Consider the following 20013-nt stretch of genomic DNA (forward strand, 5'->3'; position numbering starts at 1 on the left):
CTCATCGTCGGGAACTGCCCTCCGGTTTCCTCTTTCTTTTTTGAACTGAAAACACATGTTGAATGATCACAGAGCAACATGGTGGCTGCAAGCTGACTACTATCTCAGAGCAACTGACTACATCTAAGAAACTACACATAAAATATAAACAATATTCAATTGCACTTTATTTTACAGTACAGACATGACCAGTTGTTTACCAAAACACATGTATGGTAATTACACAGTAGTAACCAATGAATTATTTTGGGATTCATTAAATCTATCACCATTAGTACCAGGTACCTTTTGAAGAATAACTAGCATAATATCAAGTGGTGAATAACTCAGTCCATCCCTAATTTGCATCTGTCTGATATCCATGGAGTTGAGCAGTATGTAAAATGAACTATGCAGAACAAGTCAGTCTAAATCCCAGCACATTCCAATACCCACAGGCACATAGTTTCTAGGTACACTCTATATTATGCAGCCCATGGAAAACAGTAATAAGCGAATAAGTACTATTTACACAATCACACACACGTCTAAACGTCTGAGTAGAGGGTTTTTCCATTGTCATCCTCCCAGGTTACACACTCTAGGCCTGTAGGCCATTCTAGTGACATCCAGCTCAGGTTTACACTGGAATCATGTTTGAAGCAGCTGATCCATCTGTTCTTGCTGGGTAATCCCATGGAGTCTCTCCTCCTCTTCCACCATATCTTCTTTCCTCCTGTACCTGACTTCGGGTGAGAGAGGCAGTCCTCGCACTGCGTCTTCCCGCATGCCCTCGAAATACTGCACCACGCACTTGCGGGCAAAACCGCAGCACGCACGTCTAGTCGAAGGGCTTCTGCTCGATGTCTAGGTAGTTGCTCCAGTAGCGTGCCCGAAGGTTGGTGGCATGGTCATTGAAGCAGGGCTTGATGAGACGGCCCAGTACACCCAAAAGAATGAAGAAGAGGAGGATAGACCATCCAATCGCCTGTCAGGGAAGTATAGTATAAAGCGTTAGCATTCGGAATAGAGAATGGAGGACATTAGTCATCAGGACGATTGTTTTGGACACCCCTGCATTAGGAGTAGGATTTGAGTGTACAAGTGACTAACAAAACCCTACCTACCTGAACAGTGCAACCACATTTTTGCCGATTTGAATATTAAACCCATCAACTCAAATACGCAAAGTAAAGACATGAGTTTCAGGGTTACTTAAAAATGGGAGTACACTCACTTGGGAGTAGCGGCGCACGTAGCGTGAAACAGCTTTACGGAATGTGATATTCCTGAAGACCAAGTCCTCCTCGCAAGACACCTTGGCCATGAGCTAGACCAGGTCCAGGCCAGTGTTTTCGGGCATGCCTGTGGAAAAATAGAGTACAACTAAGTTAAAGTTAGTGTTTGAGTCCAAGTTAGAATGTTACAAGACTAGACAAGACTAGTTTTACTCTGGGTGAGGGCTTGGGTCAAAGTCAGAGTTGGAGATACAGTCTGCTATTAGTTAAGGTTATACTGTCATTAAAAGGTGTTGTGGTTATATTTACCAGAGAACGGCTTGGGGACTACACTCATGCCAAAAGCACAGATGAAGATCTTCCCATCCAGCAGAGTGACCAGAATCCACACCATTGGCGCCAGTAGAGCCCTATGCATCATGGCAGAGAACATGTACTTGGAGAGGGTTATAACATCCCAATAATTACAGGAAGTAGTTGTAGTTGTTGGACTAAAAGCTGTGATGATAGTAGTAATGGTGGTAGTAAACACAGGAACATGAGGTGGTTTGACAGCAGCACTTGAAAACTCACTTGACAATGGCATGATCTTTGCTTCTTTTCCCAATGAGTCTCAACCATTCTTCCATCATGATTCCCGTGTGTCGATTGACCAAGATTCCCAGGAAGAAGAATATTAAAGGTGGGACAAACATCACCCCCAGTGCGTAGAGTTTGTTATATTGTGGAATACAGGGGCAGTTGAAGTCAAAGCTGGTTTAGAGGTTCACACTGATTAGGGCCAGAACGATGCAGATCAGGGCCAGTACGATGCAGGGTTGGACTGAAAATACTGCAGAACTAACTTCAGGCATTCCATGGTTTAGTTAGACTGGAGTCTTATGGAACACGTATGACAATGATCCAGTAAAGTTACTGTACAAAAGTAACTGTAACTGTAAACACCTTGTTTTAAAAACAAGTAGGAAAGATTTGCCCTACCACAAAATAGTCCTTACTAAAGAATCAGCTGAATTCCAGTGTTGAATCAAAATGTTACTGCCGTACTAGTATTTTTTGGTGCTTTTTTTAGAGGTAGTCTTACAAGTCCGAGCAGAGAAGTTGAAAATGCACCAGCCAGGTTAGTGTCCTCTTTGACCACACCCCAGTAATGTGTGTGCAAGGCTGAGCACCCTGACACCAGAGGCTTTAGGAGAGAATGGAGGATGTGCTCACTAGCTCCTACTGAGCAGGTGCAAGCGAATTCAACACTGTTTAACAATTACTGACCTTTGAATGACAAAATGTGCTTTTAATGACTGCTGTACTCATCAGATCCAGTATTTTCCAGTGGTGTAGTACTTAAGTAAACATAAAAAATACTTTAAAGTAGTACTTAAGTCATATCTGTACTTTACTATTTATATTTGACAACGTTCACTACAATCTTAATGAAAATCATGTACTTTTTATTCATGCACTTATCCCTGCTCTGATCTTGCGGCCTCATTAAAAACAAATGCTTCGTTTGTAAAGATGTCTGAGTGTTGGAGAGTACCCCAGGCTACCTGTACATTAAAATAAGATAATGGTGCCATCTGTTTAGGCTAATATAAGGAATTTGAAATGTATACCTTGACTTTTGATACTTAAGTATATTTAAAACCAAATAATTTTATTATTAAAGTAGTATTTTACTGGATGACTCACTTTTACTTGAGTCATTTTCAATTTTCAAAGGTGTTTACTTTTACTAAAGTATGACAAAGGAGTACTTATTCCCATCACTGGTCTTTTCTATAGCTGTTTTACACTGAAAGTATGTGAACTGTTTGGTGGGTCACTTATCGATCCCCAACCATTACATATGTATCAAACATTGTTTTTATACATGTGAAAACATGCATAACCTTTTCAAAAGGCACATTCATCTTTTTTGGCACATGCCTACTGACAGACCGTCTGTACGTAAGCAGCACTACGTTCCACTATTATAAGGAATAGAACTCACATGACCATAACACATTCAGGTGATACGGTTTATTTTTTAAAGGGGTTGAATACAAAACAATTAAAAGGGAATGGTCTCAGCTTGTAAAGAAATACCTTTCCTTACATAAAAGTGCTTGGAGTTCTGGTCCAACATACAGTATCAATTACCCCATTTAGTGAACTGAACAAGATATGAGTACAGCATTTACTTTAGCATGTATTATGAAAAGTAATTGGTTCCAATGCAAAAGTTTTTTTTTTTAAACAAAAAAAATGACTTCCAAGTAAATGAATCACTGCACCTAAAGTGGTTAAAAAAAGTCCCGAGTATCCAACTCTACAACAATAATAACAATGGCAGGTAAGAAAGATGTCAAAGCTGTTAGAATACTTTAGTTTCAGTCTCCCTGGTTACAGACTCCACTATAACCAACAGCATTTGACAAATTCTACAACAAAAATAAACTTAAACAAAAAGGCAGTTAATAACAGACGCATAAACTTTACAATGAAATACACTTTCTTCAAGTATAAAAACAGTTGTTTTAGGAGGACGGCTTGAGTAAGTCTTCTGGTTTCAGTCTCAGTATTATAACCAACAGCAGCGTTGTGGACCCTTAGGATATAGCTCAAGATCTTTTTGGTTATGCCTTTAGGAGTAGCTCATCTTCTTTCAAACTCTGGTCAAGTTGATCTCAGATGATTCCTTGGCTTCGATAACCTTGAAGACTCCAACCTTCTGTTTTGAGCTCCTCTTGGCCTTGTCTGGAAGGAGCCAAATGATTACATTTCATACAATTGAGCTCAAACAAAAGCTAGGTTTATACTGACAACAGATGTTGAGGGTTCGTCAGGGGGCCATTCTACAGGGGATGGCACCGGAGCTCTACAGTGGTAAAGCATGCCGACAAAGGATCTGAGTATTCTAGAAAGCACCACGACATCCAATGACAGGTGTTTTTAATCGAACTCACCTAGTAGGTCACCGCGGTCCAGCAGAAACTCCAGGTCCTCATCACTAATGACCTTCCCCGTGATGCTTTTCACCTCCCTGAGAAAGACTGTCATTAGATAACAATAGACTTTGACCAACTTACTATGCATTTGACATTTCCTCTAGTGAGTTTCATAATGAACATTGATCGACAATCTCGTACTTCTCGTAATCTCTTGCGCTGAGAAGATCCATCAGCTCAGACACATCAACACAGCTCTTGGTCTGTTTGAGCTCAGCTTTTCCTCCTTTGAATTTGTCTGAAGATAAGAAAATAAAAATACAATTTTTAAAAAAGGTACTAAAATATGAACACATGCACCTAAAAAATAAAATAAAAAGCTACAATACTCAGTTCTGAAACATTTAGCATCTCTAATGCAGGGAGGGAGGGGCAACTGATGGGGTTGGGGGCCGCCAATAAAGATCTGAACTACTCATGAGCGGCAGCAGTGGCTCGTGGGTCTGCATACTCACATGTGCAGTCAGAGCCGAACCCTAGCATTTGGTGTGTCCATAGCAAAATTGTTGCCCGCCCACCCCTTGTTAGCAAAACATTTTAGCAGCCCCTCTTGACAGCAGATAAACATTAAGTTTGAGTTAATTTCCTGCAATTCTACAAATTTTGTCATAGGGTGGAAAAATTACATCTGAGTGAGTGTGACTAACCAAATCAATGTGGGCCCCCTGATCAGTATTCGACCATGACTACTAGAAGTTCAGAGAGATGGCTAGACTAATTTACCAACCTAAAAAATGTTTGCTGACAAGGGTGAGTGACCGTTAGTGACTGACAAGAGAAACTGCTGATTAAAAACAACATTTCTAAATTGCACCATGTGTATTCTACCATTTTAACTTTGTCCATGGGCCTACACAAAGGGGGCCAGGCCACCAGTTGCCCATCCCTGCTTTAATACATCTTTGATTCATGTGGGTTTTAGATTTCCCTCAATGTAATAGTTGTGTCCTGGATGTGGTACTCTACGCACTCTTGTGAATGACCATCTTCTCCAGTTTCCTCTTGGCTGAGGCTCTCTCCAGGATCTTCTGGTCAATGGTGTTGGCAGTGACCAGGCGATACACCACCACTGGTTTGGTCTGCCCGATGCGGTGGCACCTATCCTGGGCCTGCAGGTCTGCCTGGGGGTTCTGATAGAAGAAGAGTCCATTCATTATCGTATGGAAACAAGACCAGTAGGTACAAAACAAATAGTAGTAGGCAACGTTTGTTGCGCTCATCCAGAGAGCATGAGTTCTACACCTACCCAGTCACTGTCAAAGATGATGACCGTGTCAGCAGCAGTCAGGTTGATGCCCAGGCCACCTGCTCTGGTGCTCAGTAGGAAGAGGAACACTTCTGGGTCAGACGAGAACTTTGTCATCTGCAAAGAAAATATGGAGGGATAGTTGCACAGCACAAGAAAGGAGAGAGATGATTATAAGAGCTGTAGGACTGCTTCATGGCAGAGTGCTTTAAGGGTAATTCCTTTGTGGGGAGTAGACTCACGTTCTCCTCTCTGTCGGCATAAGCCATTGTCCCGTCCAGTCGGCTGTACTGGTAACCACGCAGGTAGCAGTAGTCCATTAGGATATCCAAGATGGACGTCATCTGGCTGAAAATCAGCACCTGTTTGTCCGCAATGTCGAGTCAGAAGTGGTCACAAACATCTCTCAATAAATACATATTCAAGCAAAAAAGGTTGGGGTATTAAAATCCCAACACTTGACACAGAATTTGTCAGTTTACCTTGTGTCCCCTCCTCTTCAGCTCTGGCAGCATTCTGTCTAGAATGAGGAACTTCCCAGAGGTCTGCACCAGTTGCTCATCAATCTGCAGGGGAAAGTGATTGAGGGTGAAACAAGACAATGCATTTACAAATGAGCTACACCAGATGACAGTCCAACTCCCAACGCGCTGACAAAAGCCTCTACTTAGCTGCGATGAGAAGTCATGAATGCACCCACAACATTCATTGGCCGTGTCATTTCGAAACATAATTTTGTGCCAGTAGCCATTGAAATCCAGCAGGGCCTTTACCTTGAACCCCTGAGTGGCTGGGTCCAGTGGGTACTCTATGAGGTAGGGGTGGTTACAGCACCTCTTCAGCAGCATGAGGATGTTCTGCAGTTTCAGGTTGATCTGGGAGTCTAGGGGCATCTGCACGTCCACCACCCGGGCGGGGCTGGAGAGGAGAGATACGTTATACCACAGCGGGGGCAAATGGCAAACTTTAGTCTTTATGGTTAATTTATATTAAGAGGTGACATTAAAATGCAGTTGACATTCACAAAAAATGTAGAAATTACAGACTTGATAAACTACAATTGATATGACCATAACAATATAATCATCCCATTTATGGGCACAGCATTGTTTGCGTCACACAGAACACTACCATAGTAGAGGAGATTCTGACCTCAGCTCTGCCTCCTTCTGAACCCTCTCCAGGTATTTCTCCAGGTCATAGGGCGTGTCACCATCAGTCTCTTTGTAGTCCACAGGCCTCCTGGTCCTGCGCTTAGGCCTGCCGTCAGTTGTCAGCACCACTGGGACCTCCCCCTGAAAGGGGACACGTCTCTCAGAAGCATCTTTCAAAACAAAGCACGGCCTCAGAAGTCTGCAATATTTATTTTCCATTCTATACCCTTGTTTTTCTATAGTATAACCATATGACAGTGTAGCAGTGAACTGAAGGTCTTACCTTCTCCTGGCCCAGCATTTTGGCAATGGTCTTGTTGACCACAGCAGTGTAAAAAGACTCCTGTTTGGCAGTGAGTGGGGCGTACACAACAATCTCTTTCTTGGGCGGCACCTCCAACGTCACGTCAGACTTCAGTCGTCGTAGCAGGAACGGCGTCAGAATCTGCAGATGAAAGAGAGTTTATGGACAATCTCCCTAAAGGTTTAACCATTTTAACCTTCCCCAGTGAATTGCAGAGCTAGTCAGTCAGAGGGCGTACCTGGTGGAGCATGTGCAGGATGTTCTGCTCTCGTTCGTTAGCCACAACTTGTTTTGCATTTGATCCAATGGTGTCGATGTCAAACCACGACTCAAAGCTGTAGAGATAAGTAAAGTGCAATTAAGTTTACAAGGCAAAATAAAAACATTCTGTATAGTCCCATTCCAACAGTAGAGGCAAACATAGACAGACATGTCCCTTACCTCTTGAGGTCGTCAAAGACCTCAGGCAGGAGGAAGTTGAGCAGTGACCAGAGCTCAGCCAGGTTGTTCTGCAGCGGCGTGCCTGTCAGGAGCAGTTTGTTGTCCGTGGGCAGCATCTTGAGTTCCCTCACCAGTCGGCAGTTCAGGTTTTTGATCCTGTGGCCCTCGTCCACGACCAGGTACTTCCACTGGAAGCGCTAGGGAGGAACAGCAGAAGGCGGTTATCAGTGAGATGCTGAATGGGTTAAATAGGTTGCACAACTTTAATACATGCAACTTTTACAGCTTACATGATGAGTAGGGGAGTTGGGCCTACCTGCAGAAACTTCCTGTCTATCATGGCAATCTCAAAGGAGGTGACCACCACAGGGCACATGTTGTGAGGCCCCTGGGGCTTACGAATCTGCTTTAACAACGACATCCTCTCCTTAGCAGGCCCATGGTACAGCTGTACGGACACCTTACCATTCAAGATGAACAATGAAATATATATATATATATATTTTAAACAGTAATTGATCGGTGATGCACATGACATTCAATTGCACAACTTCTGTAATACTTTGAATAGTTTTTTTTAGGGAGGAGTGTTTTTTATTTTTATTACCTCTGGAGTGAAGCGCTTGAACTCATTGATCCAGTTGGGCAGAGTGGACAGAGGGGCCACTACCAAGAAGGGTCCCAGCACCTTTCTCTCCAGCATCATGGCCACGTGGGCGATGCACTGGATGGTCTTCCCCAGACCCATCTCATCTGCCAGGATCCCATTAATACCATTCTCCCACAACATCTGGAGAAAACAAAATACACACCAAGGTTATAATGAAATATCTCTATGATCAAACAAAATGGGCATAATCAACATCCCACTTACCCTGAGCCACTCTACGCCCTCTATCTGGTACGACCTCATGACTCCCCCAGTGAAGAGCAGGGGCTGCTGGGCGGGCACGGCCTGCCCGTTCACTTTCCTGTCTGGGTCCAGCAGTTGTTTGGCATTGTCTCTCACAGCCTCCGACAGACGGCCCTTGATGTCAGCATTTGAGTCACTCATCTTTTCAATGTCCGCCGCTTCTAGCTTCTTCTTCCCAAGGACCTCCTGTTATTCACGGACAGATATATTGGCATTAGAGCATCTGGGACTCATCACTCTCCCAAGTTCTTGAGTCTAAGAGTAACAATCAGTTTTAAAAAAAGCTCATTGCAGTGTATAAACAAAAGGCCTTTACCTCATCCTCCACTTTAGGTTTCTTGGCCTTGGACATAATTTCCTGAAACAAAAAGCAAAAAAAGGATGACATATGCAACAAAAAAGGTTGAATAGCATGAAATAGGCATTAGTCTACATTTCAAAAAGAGACGGTCACCTCTTACCTCTTTAGACATGACATCAGCGATTTTGTAATCTTCCTCCCTCTCCCTTTTCTTTCTTTCAACTGAAAAAACAGAAAGACAAATTCAGGAGTTGGATATCGTCAATATAAAATTGTTTTTCGACATCAACTAGAGGATTTCAATGGTCATGATGCAAAGTAACAGGACACAAGTGCTGCCTACCTCTTCCAGTCTTTTTGCCAGTGCCCTGTGACAAGAAAATGTTTAAATGTTTAGTGATTAAGGAGCTGCTGGCAGCAATAAATCACAGAAACATAACAATAACACAGGAATGGAAAACTCACTCACCTTGTGTGTCTTTTCCAGTCTCTCTTTCTTCAGCATTTCCTGGGTATATAGGGAAAATGTACTGTTAAACACTGCTTTTTCAAATACTATTCAGACTACTTGGGTAGATATACAGTACCAGTCAAAAGTCTGGACACCAACTCAATGCAGGGTTTCTTTAATTTTTACATTGTAGAATAATAGCGACGACATCAAAACTATGAAATAACACGACAAGAACAGCTGAAATAAGCATAGAGAAAGGACAGTCCATCATTACTGTAAGACATGAAGGTCAGTCAATCTGGAACATTTCAAGAACTTTGAAAGTTTTCAGGTGCAGTCACAAAAACCATCAAGCGCTATGACGACTCTCACAAGGACTGCTACAGGAAAGGAAGACCCAGAGTTACCTCTGCTGCAGAGGACAAGTTCATTGGAGTTAACTGCACCTCAGATTGCAGCCCAAATAAATGCTTAAGAGTTCAAGTAACAGACACATCTCAACATCAACTGTTCAGAGGAGAACGTGTGAATCAGGCCTTCATGGTCAAATTGCTGCAAACCATTATAGCACACCAATAATAAGAAGAGACTTGCTTGGGCCAAGAAACACAGGCAGAGGACATCAGACAGGTGGAAATCTGTTCTTTGGTCTAATGAGCCCAAATTTGAAAGACGCAGGGTAGGTGAACGGATGATCTCCACGTGTGATTCCCATCGTGAAGCATGTAGGAGGAGGCGTGATGGTGCTTTTCTGGTGACACTGTCAGTCATTTATTTAGAATTCAAAGCACACTTAACCAGCATGGCTACCACAGCGATACACCATCCCATCTGGTTTGCGCTTAAGTGGGATATTGTTTGTTTTTCAACAGGACACTGACCCAACACACCTCCAGGGTGTGTAAGGGCTATTTGACCAAGGAGAGTGATTGATTGCTGCATCAGATGACCTGGCCTCCACAATCACACAACCTCAACCCAATTGAGATGGTTTGGGATGAGTTGGAATGAAGGAAAAGCAGCCTTCAAGACTGTTGGAAAAGCATTCCAGGTGAAGCTGGTTGAGAGAATGTGCAAAGCTGTCATCAAGGCTAATTTGAAGAATCTCAAATTTTGGTTTAACACTTTTTTAGTTACTACATGATTCCATATGTTATTTCATAGATTTGATGTCTTCACTATTATTCTACAACGTAGAATATAGTAAAAATAAAGAACCTTTGAATGAGTAGGTGTGTCCAAACTTGACTGGTACTGTATGCGTTTCCATGCATTTTTCAGACAATCGCACGAGTTGGAAAGCAATTATTCCCAAAAAGGAGGCCTGGAAACAGCAAAGCTAAGGAGCTTAGGTAGTGACTGCCTAGATTCCTGTTCTCATTTGTATTTGTTCACCTGTAACTCATTAGCTGTAACATGATCAAATCACATCTATGGATAGGTAGTAGTTGTACAATGAGCTGTGCAAGAGGTACTTCTAATATTCCACTCCACTGGTATTAGGACTTACCTCCTGCTGCTGTTGCTCCATCTTGGTAAGAAGGAATTTGGAATAGATGTTACTTTTCTCCAGCAAGTGTTGCAGCCTCTTGAAGCGAATGTCATGAGATTCCTTCTCCCGAGCTTCTCGAGCCTTGGGGGGGGAAAGAGGGTAATGTTGGCCATTGAAAACATTCCATTATCCCAACAACATCACTACAGTTATTCAGACACTGTATTTCAACAACAAAAACTAACCTTTTTCATTATCTCCTCTTCTTGTTTCTCTCCTTTCTCCATCAATTGTTTCTCCTCTTCCTCCATCTCTTTTGTGATGACAACTGCAGACACCACATCTTCAGCTTCCACACTTGCAGCTGCTGAGATGTTATATGGTTAACGTACACTACATGACCAGAAGTATGTGGACACTCGCATAACATCTCATTCCAAAATCATGGGCATTAATATGGAGTTGGTCCCCCTTTGCTGATATAACAGCCTCCACTCTTCTGGGAAGGCTTTCCAATAGATGTTGTAAAATTGCGGGGACTTGCTTCCATTCAGCCACAAGAGCATTAGAGAGGTCGGCAATGACGTTGGCCCATTAAGCCTGGCATGCAGTCAGCGTTCCAATTGATCCAAAAGGTGTTCGATAGGGTTGTGGTCAGGGCTCTGTGCAGGCCAGTCAAGTTCTTCCACATGATAGACAAACCATTTCTGTATGGACCTCGCTTTGTGCACGGGGCATTGTCATGCTGAAACAGGAAAGGGCCTTCCCCAAACTGTTGGCACAAAACACAGAATCGTCTAGAATGTCCCGCCGCACCGGTAACCCCTGTATATAGACTTATTTTTTTCATTGATTTTTATCTTTATTTAGTAAATATTTTCTTAACTCTTTCTTGAACTGCATTGTTGGTTAAGGGCTTGTATGTAAGCATTTCACGGTAAGGTCTACACCTACTGTACTCGGCACGTGACAAATAACATTTGATTTGGAATGTCATTGTATGCTATAGCATTCAGATTCCCCTTCACTGCAACTAAGGAGCCTCGGCCGAACCATGAAAAGCAGCCCCAGACCATTATTCCTCCACCACCAAACTTCAGTTGGCAATATCCATTGGGGCAGGTAGCGTTTTCCTGGCATCTGCCATACCCAGATTCGAATGGCGGACTGCCAGATGAAGAGTGATTCATCACTCCACTGCTCCAGAGTCCAATGGTGGCGTGCTTTACACCACTCGAGCCGAAGCTTGGCATTGCGCATGGTGATCTTAGGCTTGTGCATGCCTCCTTTGCCATGGAAACACCTCCTTTGACAAGCCCCCGACAAACAGTTATTAAGCTGACGTTGCCTCCAGAGGCGGTTTGGAACTCGGTAGTGAGTGTTGCAACCGAGGACAGGTGATTTTTTTTACACGCTTCAGCACTCTGTGGTTCCGTACCTGTGAGCTTGTGTGGCCTACCACTTCACACCTGAGAAGTTGTTGCTCCTACCATTTTCCACTTCACAATAACAGCACTTACAGTTGACCAGGGCAAAACATTTGATGAACTGAATTGGTGGCATCCTATGATGGTGCCACATTGTAAGTCACAGCTATTCACTAAGGCCATTCTACTACCAATGTTGAGTCTATAGAGAGTGCACGGCTGTGTGCTCGATTTTATACCCGTCAGCAAAGGCTCATTTGAAGGGGTGTCCAGATACTTTTCTATATATATCGTATATGGTTATAATTTATATGAAGGGAAGAATTGTCAACCTCTAAGGGTAGTAGCTACTACAAGTTAGTAAGCCACCGATGGCCAATAATGAGTGTCTTCACTTACCATTTTCAGGCAAAGTCTTCTCCATAGCTGTACCCAGCGGTTCTTCAGATTCGTTAGGCTTTGGACAATGAGGAGACATGCTTCGGGTTTCTTCCTTTACGCTGTTGAGTAAATATTAAATGAATGGGAGTGAGACAAATAACCGTGCATGTGTAAACTGTGTGGCAAGTAAACAGTTCAGCTAGCTAGCTAGCCTTGAAGCTACGAAACACTACACGAACGTTACCGACGTCATAGCGATTTAACGTTAGCTAGCTAGGGCTACTAACGTTAACGTTAGTCTAGCCCTAGGTTAAATCTAACCGTAGCTGCATGCACAAAGACCGTTTTGAAACAATACAGGACTTACCAACTCATATTGGGAAAACCTTCCAAACTAGATATGTAGCAAAATAAACTATTTCCGCGGGATATTTATTTTAGAAAGAACTAGCTAGATATAGCAAGTTATACAAAGAAGTTACACACGCATGCAGCAGTCTGTCTGTGTGATGACTGACTGTAGAATTAAGGAGGTGGGGCTTCATGATTTCGCGCCAAAGAGGATGAAACTAATGTTAAAGACAGGGGGATCTGATATATTGAAAATCCAGTGTTTCTATTTTTGGTTTGCAGAACATCGAAAGAGGGAAGACTTGATTATATGTTCATGAGTAAGATCATATTACATTTTCACTCGCAATAAAATTGTTCAGAATTGAGATATGAAATCGCTTCATGAAACATTTACCCCTTAGGATCATATATCTTAAATCCAATGCATTAATATTTCCCGCGAACTCTGACACGACTGACCAACGATACCGGTTCCGCAGAGTACGGTCAAAGTTTTGTATAAATACCTAACCCGTTTTCTATCTGCAGTGCCGCCCCCAGAAATGTTTCATAGTGGTGGCCAGATGTGGGCCACTGAAAATCTTGGGGTGGCACACCAAAACCAAAAGCCATAAATGAATTTCACAGCAATTCTATTATGCTGTTGTAGTATATAGGCTAGTTGAAAACTATGTCAATATGAGAGTTAAGGAATGAATACTGATATACTTTGGTTTCTTATTTTACAGTTAATGTTTAAAAAGTTTAAAAACATCACACAGAGGCCAATACAGCTTTATTATTTTCAATACAGCTTTATTCAGGTGTTTTGTAAACAAAAATATATATGTCCAAAAATGAAAAAAGAAATGGGAAAAAAAGCATTATCATGGACAATGTACATTTTACTATTACCTACTCACAACCTACTCATATCCCTGCTTTATTAGGCTACATTCTTTTCAATGCAGCTTTATTTGCCTGTTGCTGTGTCTTTTGGCAAACACATCCACAAAATCTTAAAGATTTATGTCCCTAGCCCGTCTTGACTCTACACATAGCATTAGTATGTGATTCTGATTTGTCATGGCCTACAAATCCCCCAATCTTTGTAAGTTGCTTTTGTCCATTTTTGAACCCCTCTTCAGATGTAAACACTAAATCACCTGAGGAGGGGAGCCTGAAGTGCCAGCAGGCATAGCAGTAGGCATAGTCTTTACTCTGAGAGTATTCCAGTCATTTATGCTTACTGTACCGTCTGCGGGAAAAAACTTCAGATGTGGCTGTTTGGGCCCCTCTGCTCTTGACTGGGATATATCTAGGATGAAAGAAGAGGCAAAATCAGTTATTCTAATTTGAAAATAATAATAACAATAATAATAATAACATGAGTAGCTAGCCCCTCTCCATTGTAATTACCGATTACATTTGTAATATCGGCCTATAGACAATTCTATTCAGACTATTCAAACTCAACTACTAATAAACATGAATCAGAAGGCTTTATGTGATTATGTCATGACTCATAACTCAATGTAGACACGTTATAACCATACATTTATCCAGATAACGTTACTCTCTAGCCATCCATTTCATTATCAGGGGCACTGTCACAACTTCACCTGTTGGTCCAGGAACGGGTTGAAAAGCTCAAGCTGAGTCCTGCCTCGCATGGTTGTCAACCTCTGTGACTGTTGTTGCTGCCTGTTCCGCACTTTCGTGCCATGCTGCGGTCTGTTGTTCTTTACTGTGCTCTGTCACTGATGCTGCCTGTGCGTCACTGTCATGTTCTGCCTCTGTTCTGTCATGCTCTCTCGCTGCCTCTGCCTGTTCATTGGCTTGCTCAATGATGTGATCATCATCTTCAACTGCATCCTCGCTAACGTTAACCCTCTGCTGCTGCTCCCCTGTCGGCTGCGTCTCCCCTGGACCATTTTTCTTAAAAGAAATAAGAGATATCCGTGGACTTTCTCTTCATTGTCTGGAAATTGACATAGCTACAGTGAGTAACTGTAGCTAGTAAGCTAACGCTATACCAGCCCATAATGTCAGCTAGGTAGATGATCTGCCAGTCCTAAATTCATCAAGCGGTTTGAAAATCGTTCTAGAAAGCTATGATAACTCTAACTATAGTTAGCTAACACTCACTATGCTGCAGAGTAACCTTAAACCGGCATAAACTAACTAGCGAAGCCCCACCCTCCCCCCAATACCTAATTTAATTAGCTAACTAACATATACTAGCTAGCTAGGTAATTCGACATTGTCAAAAAACGAACAGTTTACAGAATAAATACTTTTTTTTTTTACTATAAGTAGTATTGTATGACTTACTTACCCGTTAGCAGTCTCAACTCAACTCTGCAGGAAGCTGCCAGCTAGGCTAGCTTCTGATGATGCCACCAGAGACACGAAGCTGAGCTCAGCTGCTGCTGTCCAGGAGGCAGACTGCCATCTGGACTATTATGAAAAATATACATTATTGATTTAAATTAATAGTACCTCTTGTAAAATATATTATGCATATGCGACTGGCGAGGGGGGGCAAGCGATTGTGTCAGGATTGCTGTGGCCCCCCCTGGCCACCCCTTGGCGGGGCCAATGAACGCTGTATCCTCCTTGCATCTGCAAAAACCCTAGCCTTACTTATGATTCAGTGCTCCACAAATTGGTCAAAATTATTGATTTACTAGCTAACTAAATAATAGCGTAGGGTGGCAGAGAGGGACAGAGACACAATGTAAGGGTTTTCTTCTGGTGAAAGAGAGACGGACCAAAATGCAGCGTGGTGGTTATTCATGTTTTTAATAAAGACGACTATACATGAAAGACGACTATATAAAACAAGAAAAGTGAAAACCTAAACAGTCCTATCTGGTGCAAACACAGAGACAGGAACAATCATCCACAAAACCCAACACAAAACAGGCTACCTAAATATGGTTCCCAATCAGAGACAATGACTAACACCTGCCTCTGATTGAGAACCATATCAGGCCAAACATAGAAATAGACAAACCAGACACACAACATAGAATGCCCACCCAGCTCACGTCCTGACCAACACTAAAACAAGGAAAACACAAACGAACGATGGACAGAACGTGACACACAATACTTTAGTACATTTAGAAACTACTCTCACAGTAACTACAGTGGGGCAAAAAAAGTATTTAGTCAGCCACCAATTGTGCAAGTTCTCCCACTTAAAAAGATGAGAGAGGTCTGTAATTTTCATCATAGGTACACTTCAACTATGAGAGACAAAATGAAGGGAAAAAAATCCAGAAAATCACATTGTAGGATTTTTTATGAATTTATTTGCAAATTATGGTAGAAAATAAGTATTTGGTCACCTACAAACAAGCAAGATTTTTGGCTCTCACAGACCTGTAACTTCTTCTTTAAGAGGCTCCTCTGTCCTCCACTTGTTACCTGTATTAATGGCACCAGTTTGAACTTGTTATCAGTATAAAAGACACCTGTCCCCAACCTCAAACAGTCACACTCCAAACTTCACTATGGCCAAGACCAAAGAGCTGTCAAAGGACACCAGAAACAAAATTGTAGACCTGCACCAGGCTGGGAAGACTGAATCTGCAATAGGTAAGCAGCTTGGTTTGAAGAAATCAACTGTGGGAGCAATTATTAGGAAATGGAAGACATACAAGACCACTGATAATCTCCCTCGATCTGGGGCTCCACGCAAGATCTCACCCCGTGGGGTCAAAATGATCACAAGAACGGTGAGCAAAAATAAAGGAAAGGAAAGAATAAAGGAAAGAATGAATGGGTCCATGTATCGTGAGATTTTGAGTGAAAACCTTCCATCAGCAAGAGCATTGAAGATGAAACGTGGCTGGGTCTTTCAGCATGACAATGATCCCAAACACACCGCCCGGGCAACGAAGGAGTGGCTTCGAAAGAAGCATTTCAATGTCCTGGAGTGGCCTAGCCAGTCTCCAGATCTGAACCCCATAGAAAATCTTTGGAGGGAGTTGAAAGTCTGTGTTGCCCTGCTCTAGAGGAGCACTGCATGGAGGAATGGGCCAAAATACCAGCAACAGTGTGTGAAAACCTTGTGAAGACTTACAGAAAACATTTGACCTCTGTCATTGCCAACAAAGGGTATATAATAACTTTTGTTATTGACCAAATACTTATTTTCCACCATAATTTGCAAGTAAATTCATAAAAAATCCTACAATGTGATTTCCTGTTTTTTTCCCCTAATTTTGCCTGTCATAGTTGAAGTGTACGTATGATGACAATTACAGGCCTCTGTCATCTTTTTAAGTGGGAGAACTTGCACAATTGGTGGCTGACTAAATACTTTTTTGCCCTACTGTATATGTTTTGTACACAACCCGCTGCCCACATGGAGTAAGAAATCGTGAATGTATTTACGTGAGAATGCCTTGGTTCTCCGTTTACTTGTCGGAACCAAGGCTTCTTGGAAAGGGGGTTGGCTGGGCCTTTCCGTGGCCCACTTGTATGGCTCTGATTGTCCACAAGAGGCCACAAATTCCTTAGTTGCCCATGGCTACAATGACTTGTCATGTCCTTGCCGTGTCTGAATCCTGACTTAGGAAGGCCACCAAAAGATTGAGATTTCCATACCCAACTACATCATTTTCTGTCAAGATAGAACTGCCAAAGCGGGAGGAGTTGCTATCTACTGCAGAGATAGCTTGCAAAGTTCTGTCATACTTTCCAGGTCTATGCCCAAACAGTTCGAGCTTCTAATTGAAAAAAATAATCTCTCCAGAAATAAGTCTCTCACTGTTGCCGCTTGTTATAGACCCCCCTCAGCTACCAGCTGTGCCATGGACACCATATGTGAATTGATTGCCCCCCATCTATCTTCAGATTTCGTTCTGTTAGGTGACCTAAACTGGGATATGCTGAACACCCCAGCACAATCTAAGCTAGATGCCCTCAATCTCACACAAATTATCAGGGAAACCACCAGGTACAACCCTAAATCTGTAAACATGGGCACCCTCATAGACATTATCCTGACCAACTTGCCCTCCAAATACACCTCTGCTGTTTTCAATCAGGATCTCAGCGATCACTGCCTCATTGCCTGCATCCGATATGGTTCCGCGGTCAAACGACCACCCCTCATCAATGTAAAACGCTCCCTAAAACACTTTCTAATCGACCTGGCCCGGGTATCCTGGAAGGATATTGACCTCATCCCGTCAGTCGAGGATGCCTGGTCGTTCTTTAAAATTAATTTCCTCACCATCTTAAAAAAACATGCCCCTTTCATAAAAATGTAGAACTAAGAAAATATATAGCCTTTGATTCACTCCAGACCTGACTGCCCTTGACCAGCACAAAAACATCCTGTGGCGGACTGAAATAGCATTGAATAGTCCCTGCAATAAGCAACTGTTCAGGGAAGTCAGGTACCAAATCACACAGTCAGTCAGGAAAGCAAAGGCTAGCTTTTTCAAACAGAAATTTGAATCCTGTAGCTCTAACTCCAAAAAGTTTTGGGACTCTGTAAAGTCCATGGAGAACAAGAGCACCTCCTCCCAGCTGCCCACTGCACTGAGGCTAGGTAACATGGTCACCACCGATAAATCCATGTTAATCGAAAATTTCAATAAGCATTTCTCTACGGCTGGCCATGCTTTCCTCCTGGCTACCCCAACCCGGGCCAACAGCTCCGCATCCCTTGCAGCTACTTGCCCGAGCCCCCCCAGCTTCTCCTTCACCCAAATCCAGATAGCAGATGTTCTGAAAGAGCTGCAAAACCTGGACCAGTACAAATCAGCTGGGCTAGACAATCTGGACCCTCTCTTTCTAAAATTATCTGCCGCCATTGTTGCAACCTCTATGACCAGTTCAACCACTCTTTCGTATCGTCCGAGATCCCTAAAGATTGGAATGCTGCAGCGGTCATCCCCCTCTTCAAAGGGGGTGACACTCTAGACCCAAACTGTTATAGACCTATATCCATCCTGCCCTGCCTTTCTAATGTCTTCGAAAGCCAAGTTGATAAACAGATCACTGAGCATTTAGAATCCCACCGTACGGTGGGAATCCCAATCCGGTTTCCGAGCTGGTCATGGGTGCACCTCAACCACACTCAAGGTACTAAACGATATCATAACCGCCATCGACAAAAAACAGTACTGTGCAGCCGTCTGGACACTGTGCAGCCATTTGGATACTGTGTTAACAAACCTCCAAACAAGCTTCAATGCCATACAACACTCCTACCGTGGCCTCCAACTGCTCTTAAACGCCAGTAAAATCAAATGCATGTTTTTCAACCGTTCACTGCCCGCACCCACCTGCCCGACTAGCATCACTACTCTGGACGGTTCTGACTTAGAATATGTGGACAACTAGGAATACCTAGGTGTCTGGCTAGACTGTAAACTCTCCTTCCAGACTCATATCAAACATCTCCAATCCAAAATCAAATCTAGAACCGGCTTTCTATTTCGCAACAAAGCCTCCTTCACTCATGCTGCCAAACTTGCCATGGTAAAACTGACTATCCTACCGATCCTCGACTTCGGCGATGTCATCTACAAAATAGCTTCCAATACTCTACTCAGCAAACTGGATGCAGTCTATCACAGTGCCATCCACTTAGTCACCAAAGCCCCTTATACCACCCACCACTGCGACCTGCATGCTCTCGTCGGCTGGCCCTCGCTACATATTCGTCGCTAGACTCACTGGCTCCAGGTCATCTATAAATCCATGCTAGTAAAAGCTCCGCCTTACCTCAATTCACTGGTCACGATAACAACACCCACCCGTAGCACGTGCTCCAGCAGGTATATCTCACTGGTCATCACCAAAGCCAGCACCTCCTTTGGCCACCTTTCCTTCCTGTTCTCTGCTGCCAGTGACTGGAATGAATTGCAAAAATCGCTGAAGCTGGAGACTTACATTTCTCTCACTAACTTTAAATCAGCTATCTGAGCAGCTAACCGATCGCTGCACCTGTACATAGTCCATCTCTAAATAGCCCATCCAATCTTCCTACCTCATCCCCATATTGTTTTTATTTACATTTCTGCTCTTTTGCACACCAGTATCACTACTTGCACAGCATCATCTGCTCATCTATCACTCCAGTGTTAATCTGCTAAATTGTAAATACTTAGCTACTATGGCCTTTTTATTGCCTTGCCTCCTCACGCCATTTGCACACACTGTATATATACTTTCTTTTTTTCTATTTTGTTATTGACTGTACGCTTGTTTATTCCATGTGTAACTTTGTGTTGATGTTTGTGTTGCACTGCTTTGCATTATCTTGCCCAGGTCGCAGTTGTAAATGAGAACTTGTTCTCAACTAGCTTGCCTGGTTAAATAAAAAAAACTTAGC

At 42.8% G+C, this 20013-nt stretch overlaps 2 protein-coding genes across 3 annotated transcripts; both read right to left on the reverse strand.

Annotated features, from left to right (window-relative positions):
- Positions 1 to 155: 155 nt before the first annotated feature.
- On the reverse strand, positions 156 to 2447 carry LOC118369642 (calcium homeostasis modulator protein 3-like). The gene is made up of 2 exons (XM_035754175.2): positions 1217 to 2447; positions 156 to 967 (listed from the first exon to the last, which is right to left on the reverse strand). The coding sequence occupies exons 1-2, from the start codon at positions 1304 to 1306 to the stop codon at positions 821 to 823; spliced, it is 237 nt and encodes a 78-aa protein (XP_035610068.1). The 5' UTR covers positions 1307 to 2447; the 3' UTR covers positions 156 to 820.
- A 774-nt stretch (positions 2448 to 3221) lies between these two features.
- Positions 3222 to 12852, reverse strand: LOC118369638 (lymphocyte-specific helicase-like). Of its 2 annotated transcripts, none has more exons than XM_035754170.2 (23): positions 12685 to 12852; positions 12336 to 12436; positions 10755 to 10873; positions 10528 to 10650; positions 9033 to 9071; positions 8907 to 8931; positions 8724 to 8785; positions 8579 to 8620; positions 8224 to 8448; positions 7957 to 8139; positions 7666 to 7809; positions 7350 to 7546; positions 7147 to 7243; positions 6888 to 7049; positions 6603 to 6745; positions 6224 to 6368; positions 5933 to 6016; positions 5693 to 5812; positions 5451 to 5567; positions 5175 to 5334; positions 4346 to 4442; positions 4163 to 4239; positions 3222 to 3953 (listed from the first exon to the last, which is right to left on the reverse strand). In XM_035754170.2, the coding sequence occupies exons 1-23, from the start codon at positions 12690 to 12692 to the stop codon at positions 3862 to 3864; spliced, it is 2562 nt and encodes an 853-aa protein (XP_035610063.1). In that variant the 5' UTR covers positions 12693 to 12852; the 3' UTR covers positions 3222 to 3861. The 2 variants fall into 2 exon arrangements, with proteins under 2 accessions (XP_035610063.1, XP_035610062.1); XM_035754169.2 differs by having other exon boundaries at positions 10755 to 10876.
- Positions 12853 to 20013: the final 7161 nt, after the last annotated feature.

This window comes from Oncorhynchus keta, chromosome 36 (assembly GCF_023373465.1).
Source record: "Oncorhynchus keta strain PuntledgeMale-10-30-2019 chromosome 36, Oket_V2, whole genome shotgun sequence".
NCBI classification, from domain to species: Eukaryota; Metazoa; Chordata; class Actinopteri; order Salmoniformes; family Salmonidae; genus Oncorhynchus; species Oncorhynchus keta.

Bases quoted from the DNA above. Each gene is read 5' to 3' on its own strand.
- LOC118369642 (XM_035754175.2), bottom strand. From the start codon at position 1,306: ATGGCCAAGGTGTCTTGCGAGGAGGACTTGGTCTTCAGGAATATCACA. The intron at 968-1,216 runs GTGAGTGTACTC...CTTCCCTGACAG, and splicing joins ACGTGCGCCGCTACTCCCAA to GCGATTGGATGGTCTATCCT.
- LOC118369638 (XM_035754169.2), bottom strand. The intron at 8,786-8,906 runs GTAGGCAGCACT...CTGTTTTTTCAG, and splicing joins TGGCAAAAAGACTGGAAGAG to TTGAAAGAAAGAAAAGGGAG. The intron at 8,449-8,578 runs GTAAAGGCCTTT...CGTGAATAACAG, and splicing joins AACCTAAAGTGGAGGATGAG to GAGGTCCTTGGGAAGAAGAA.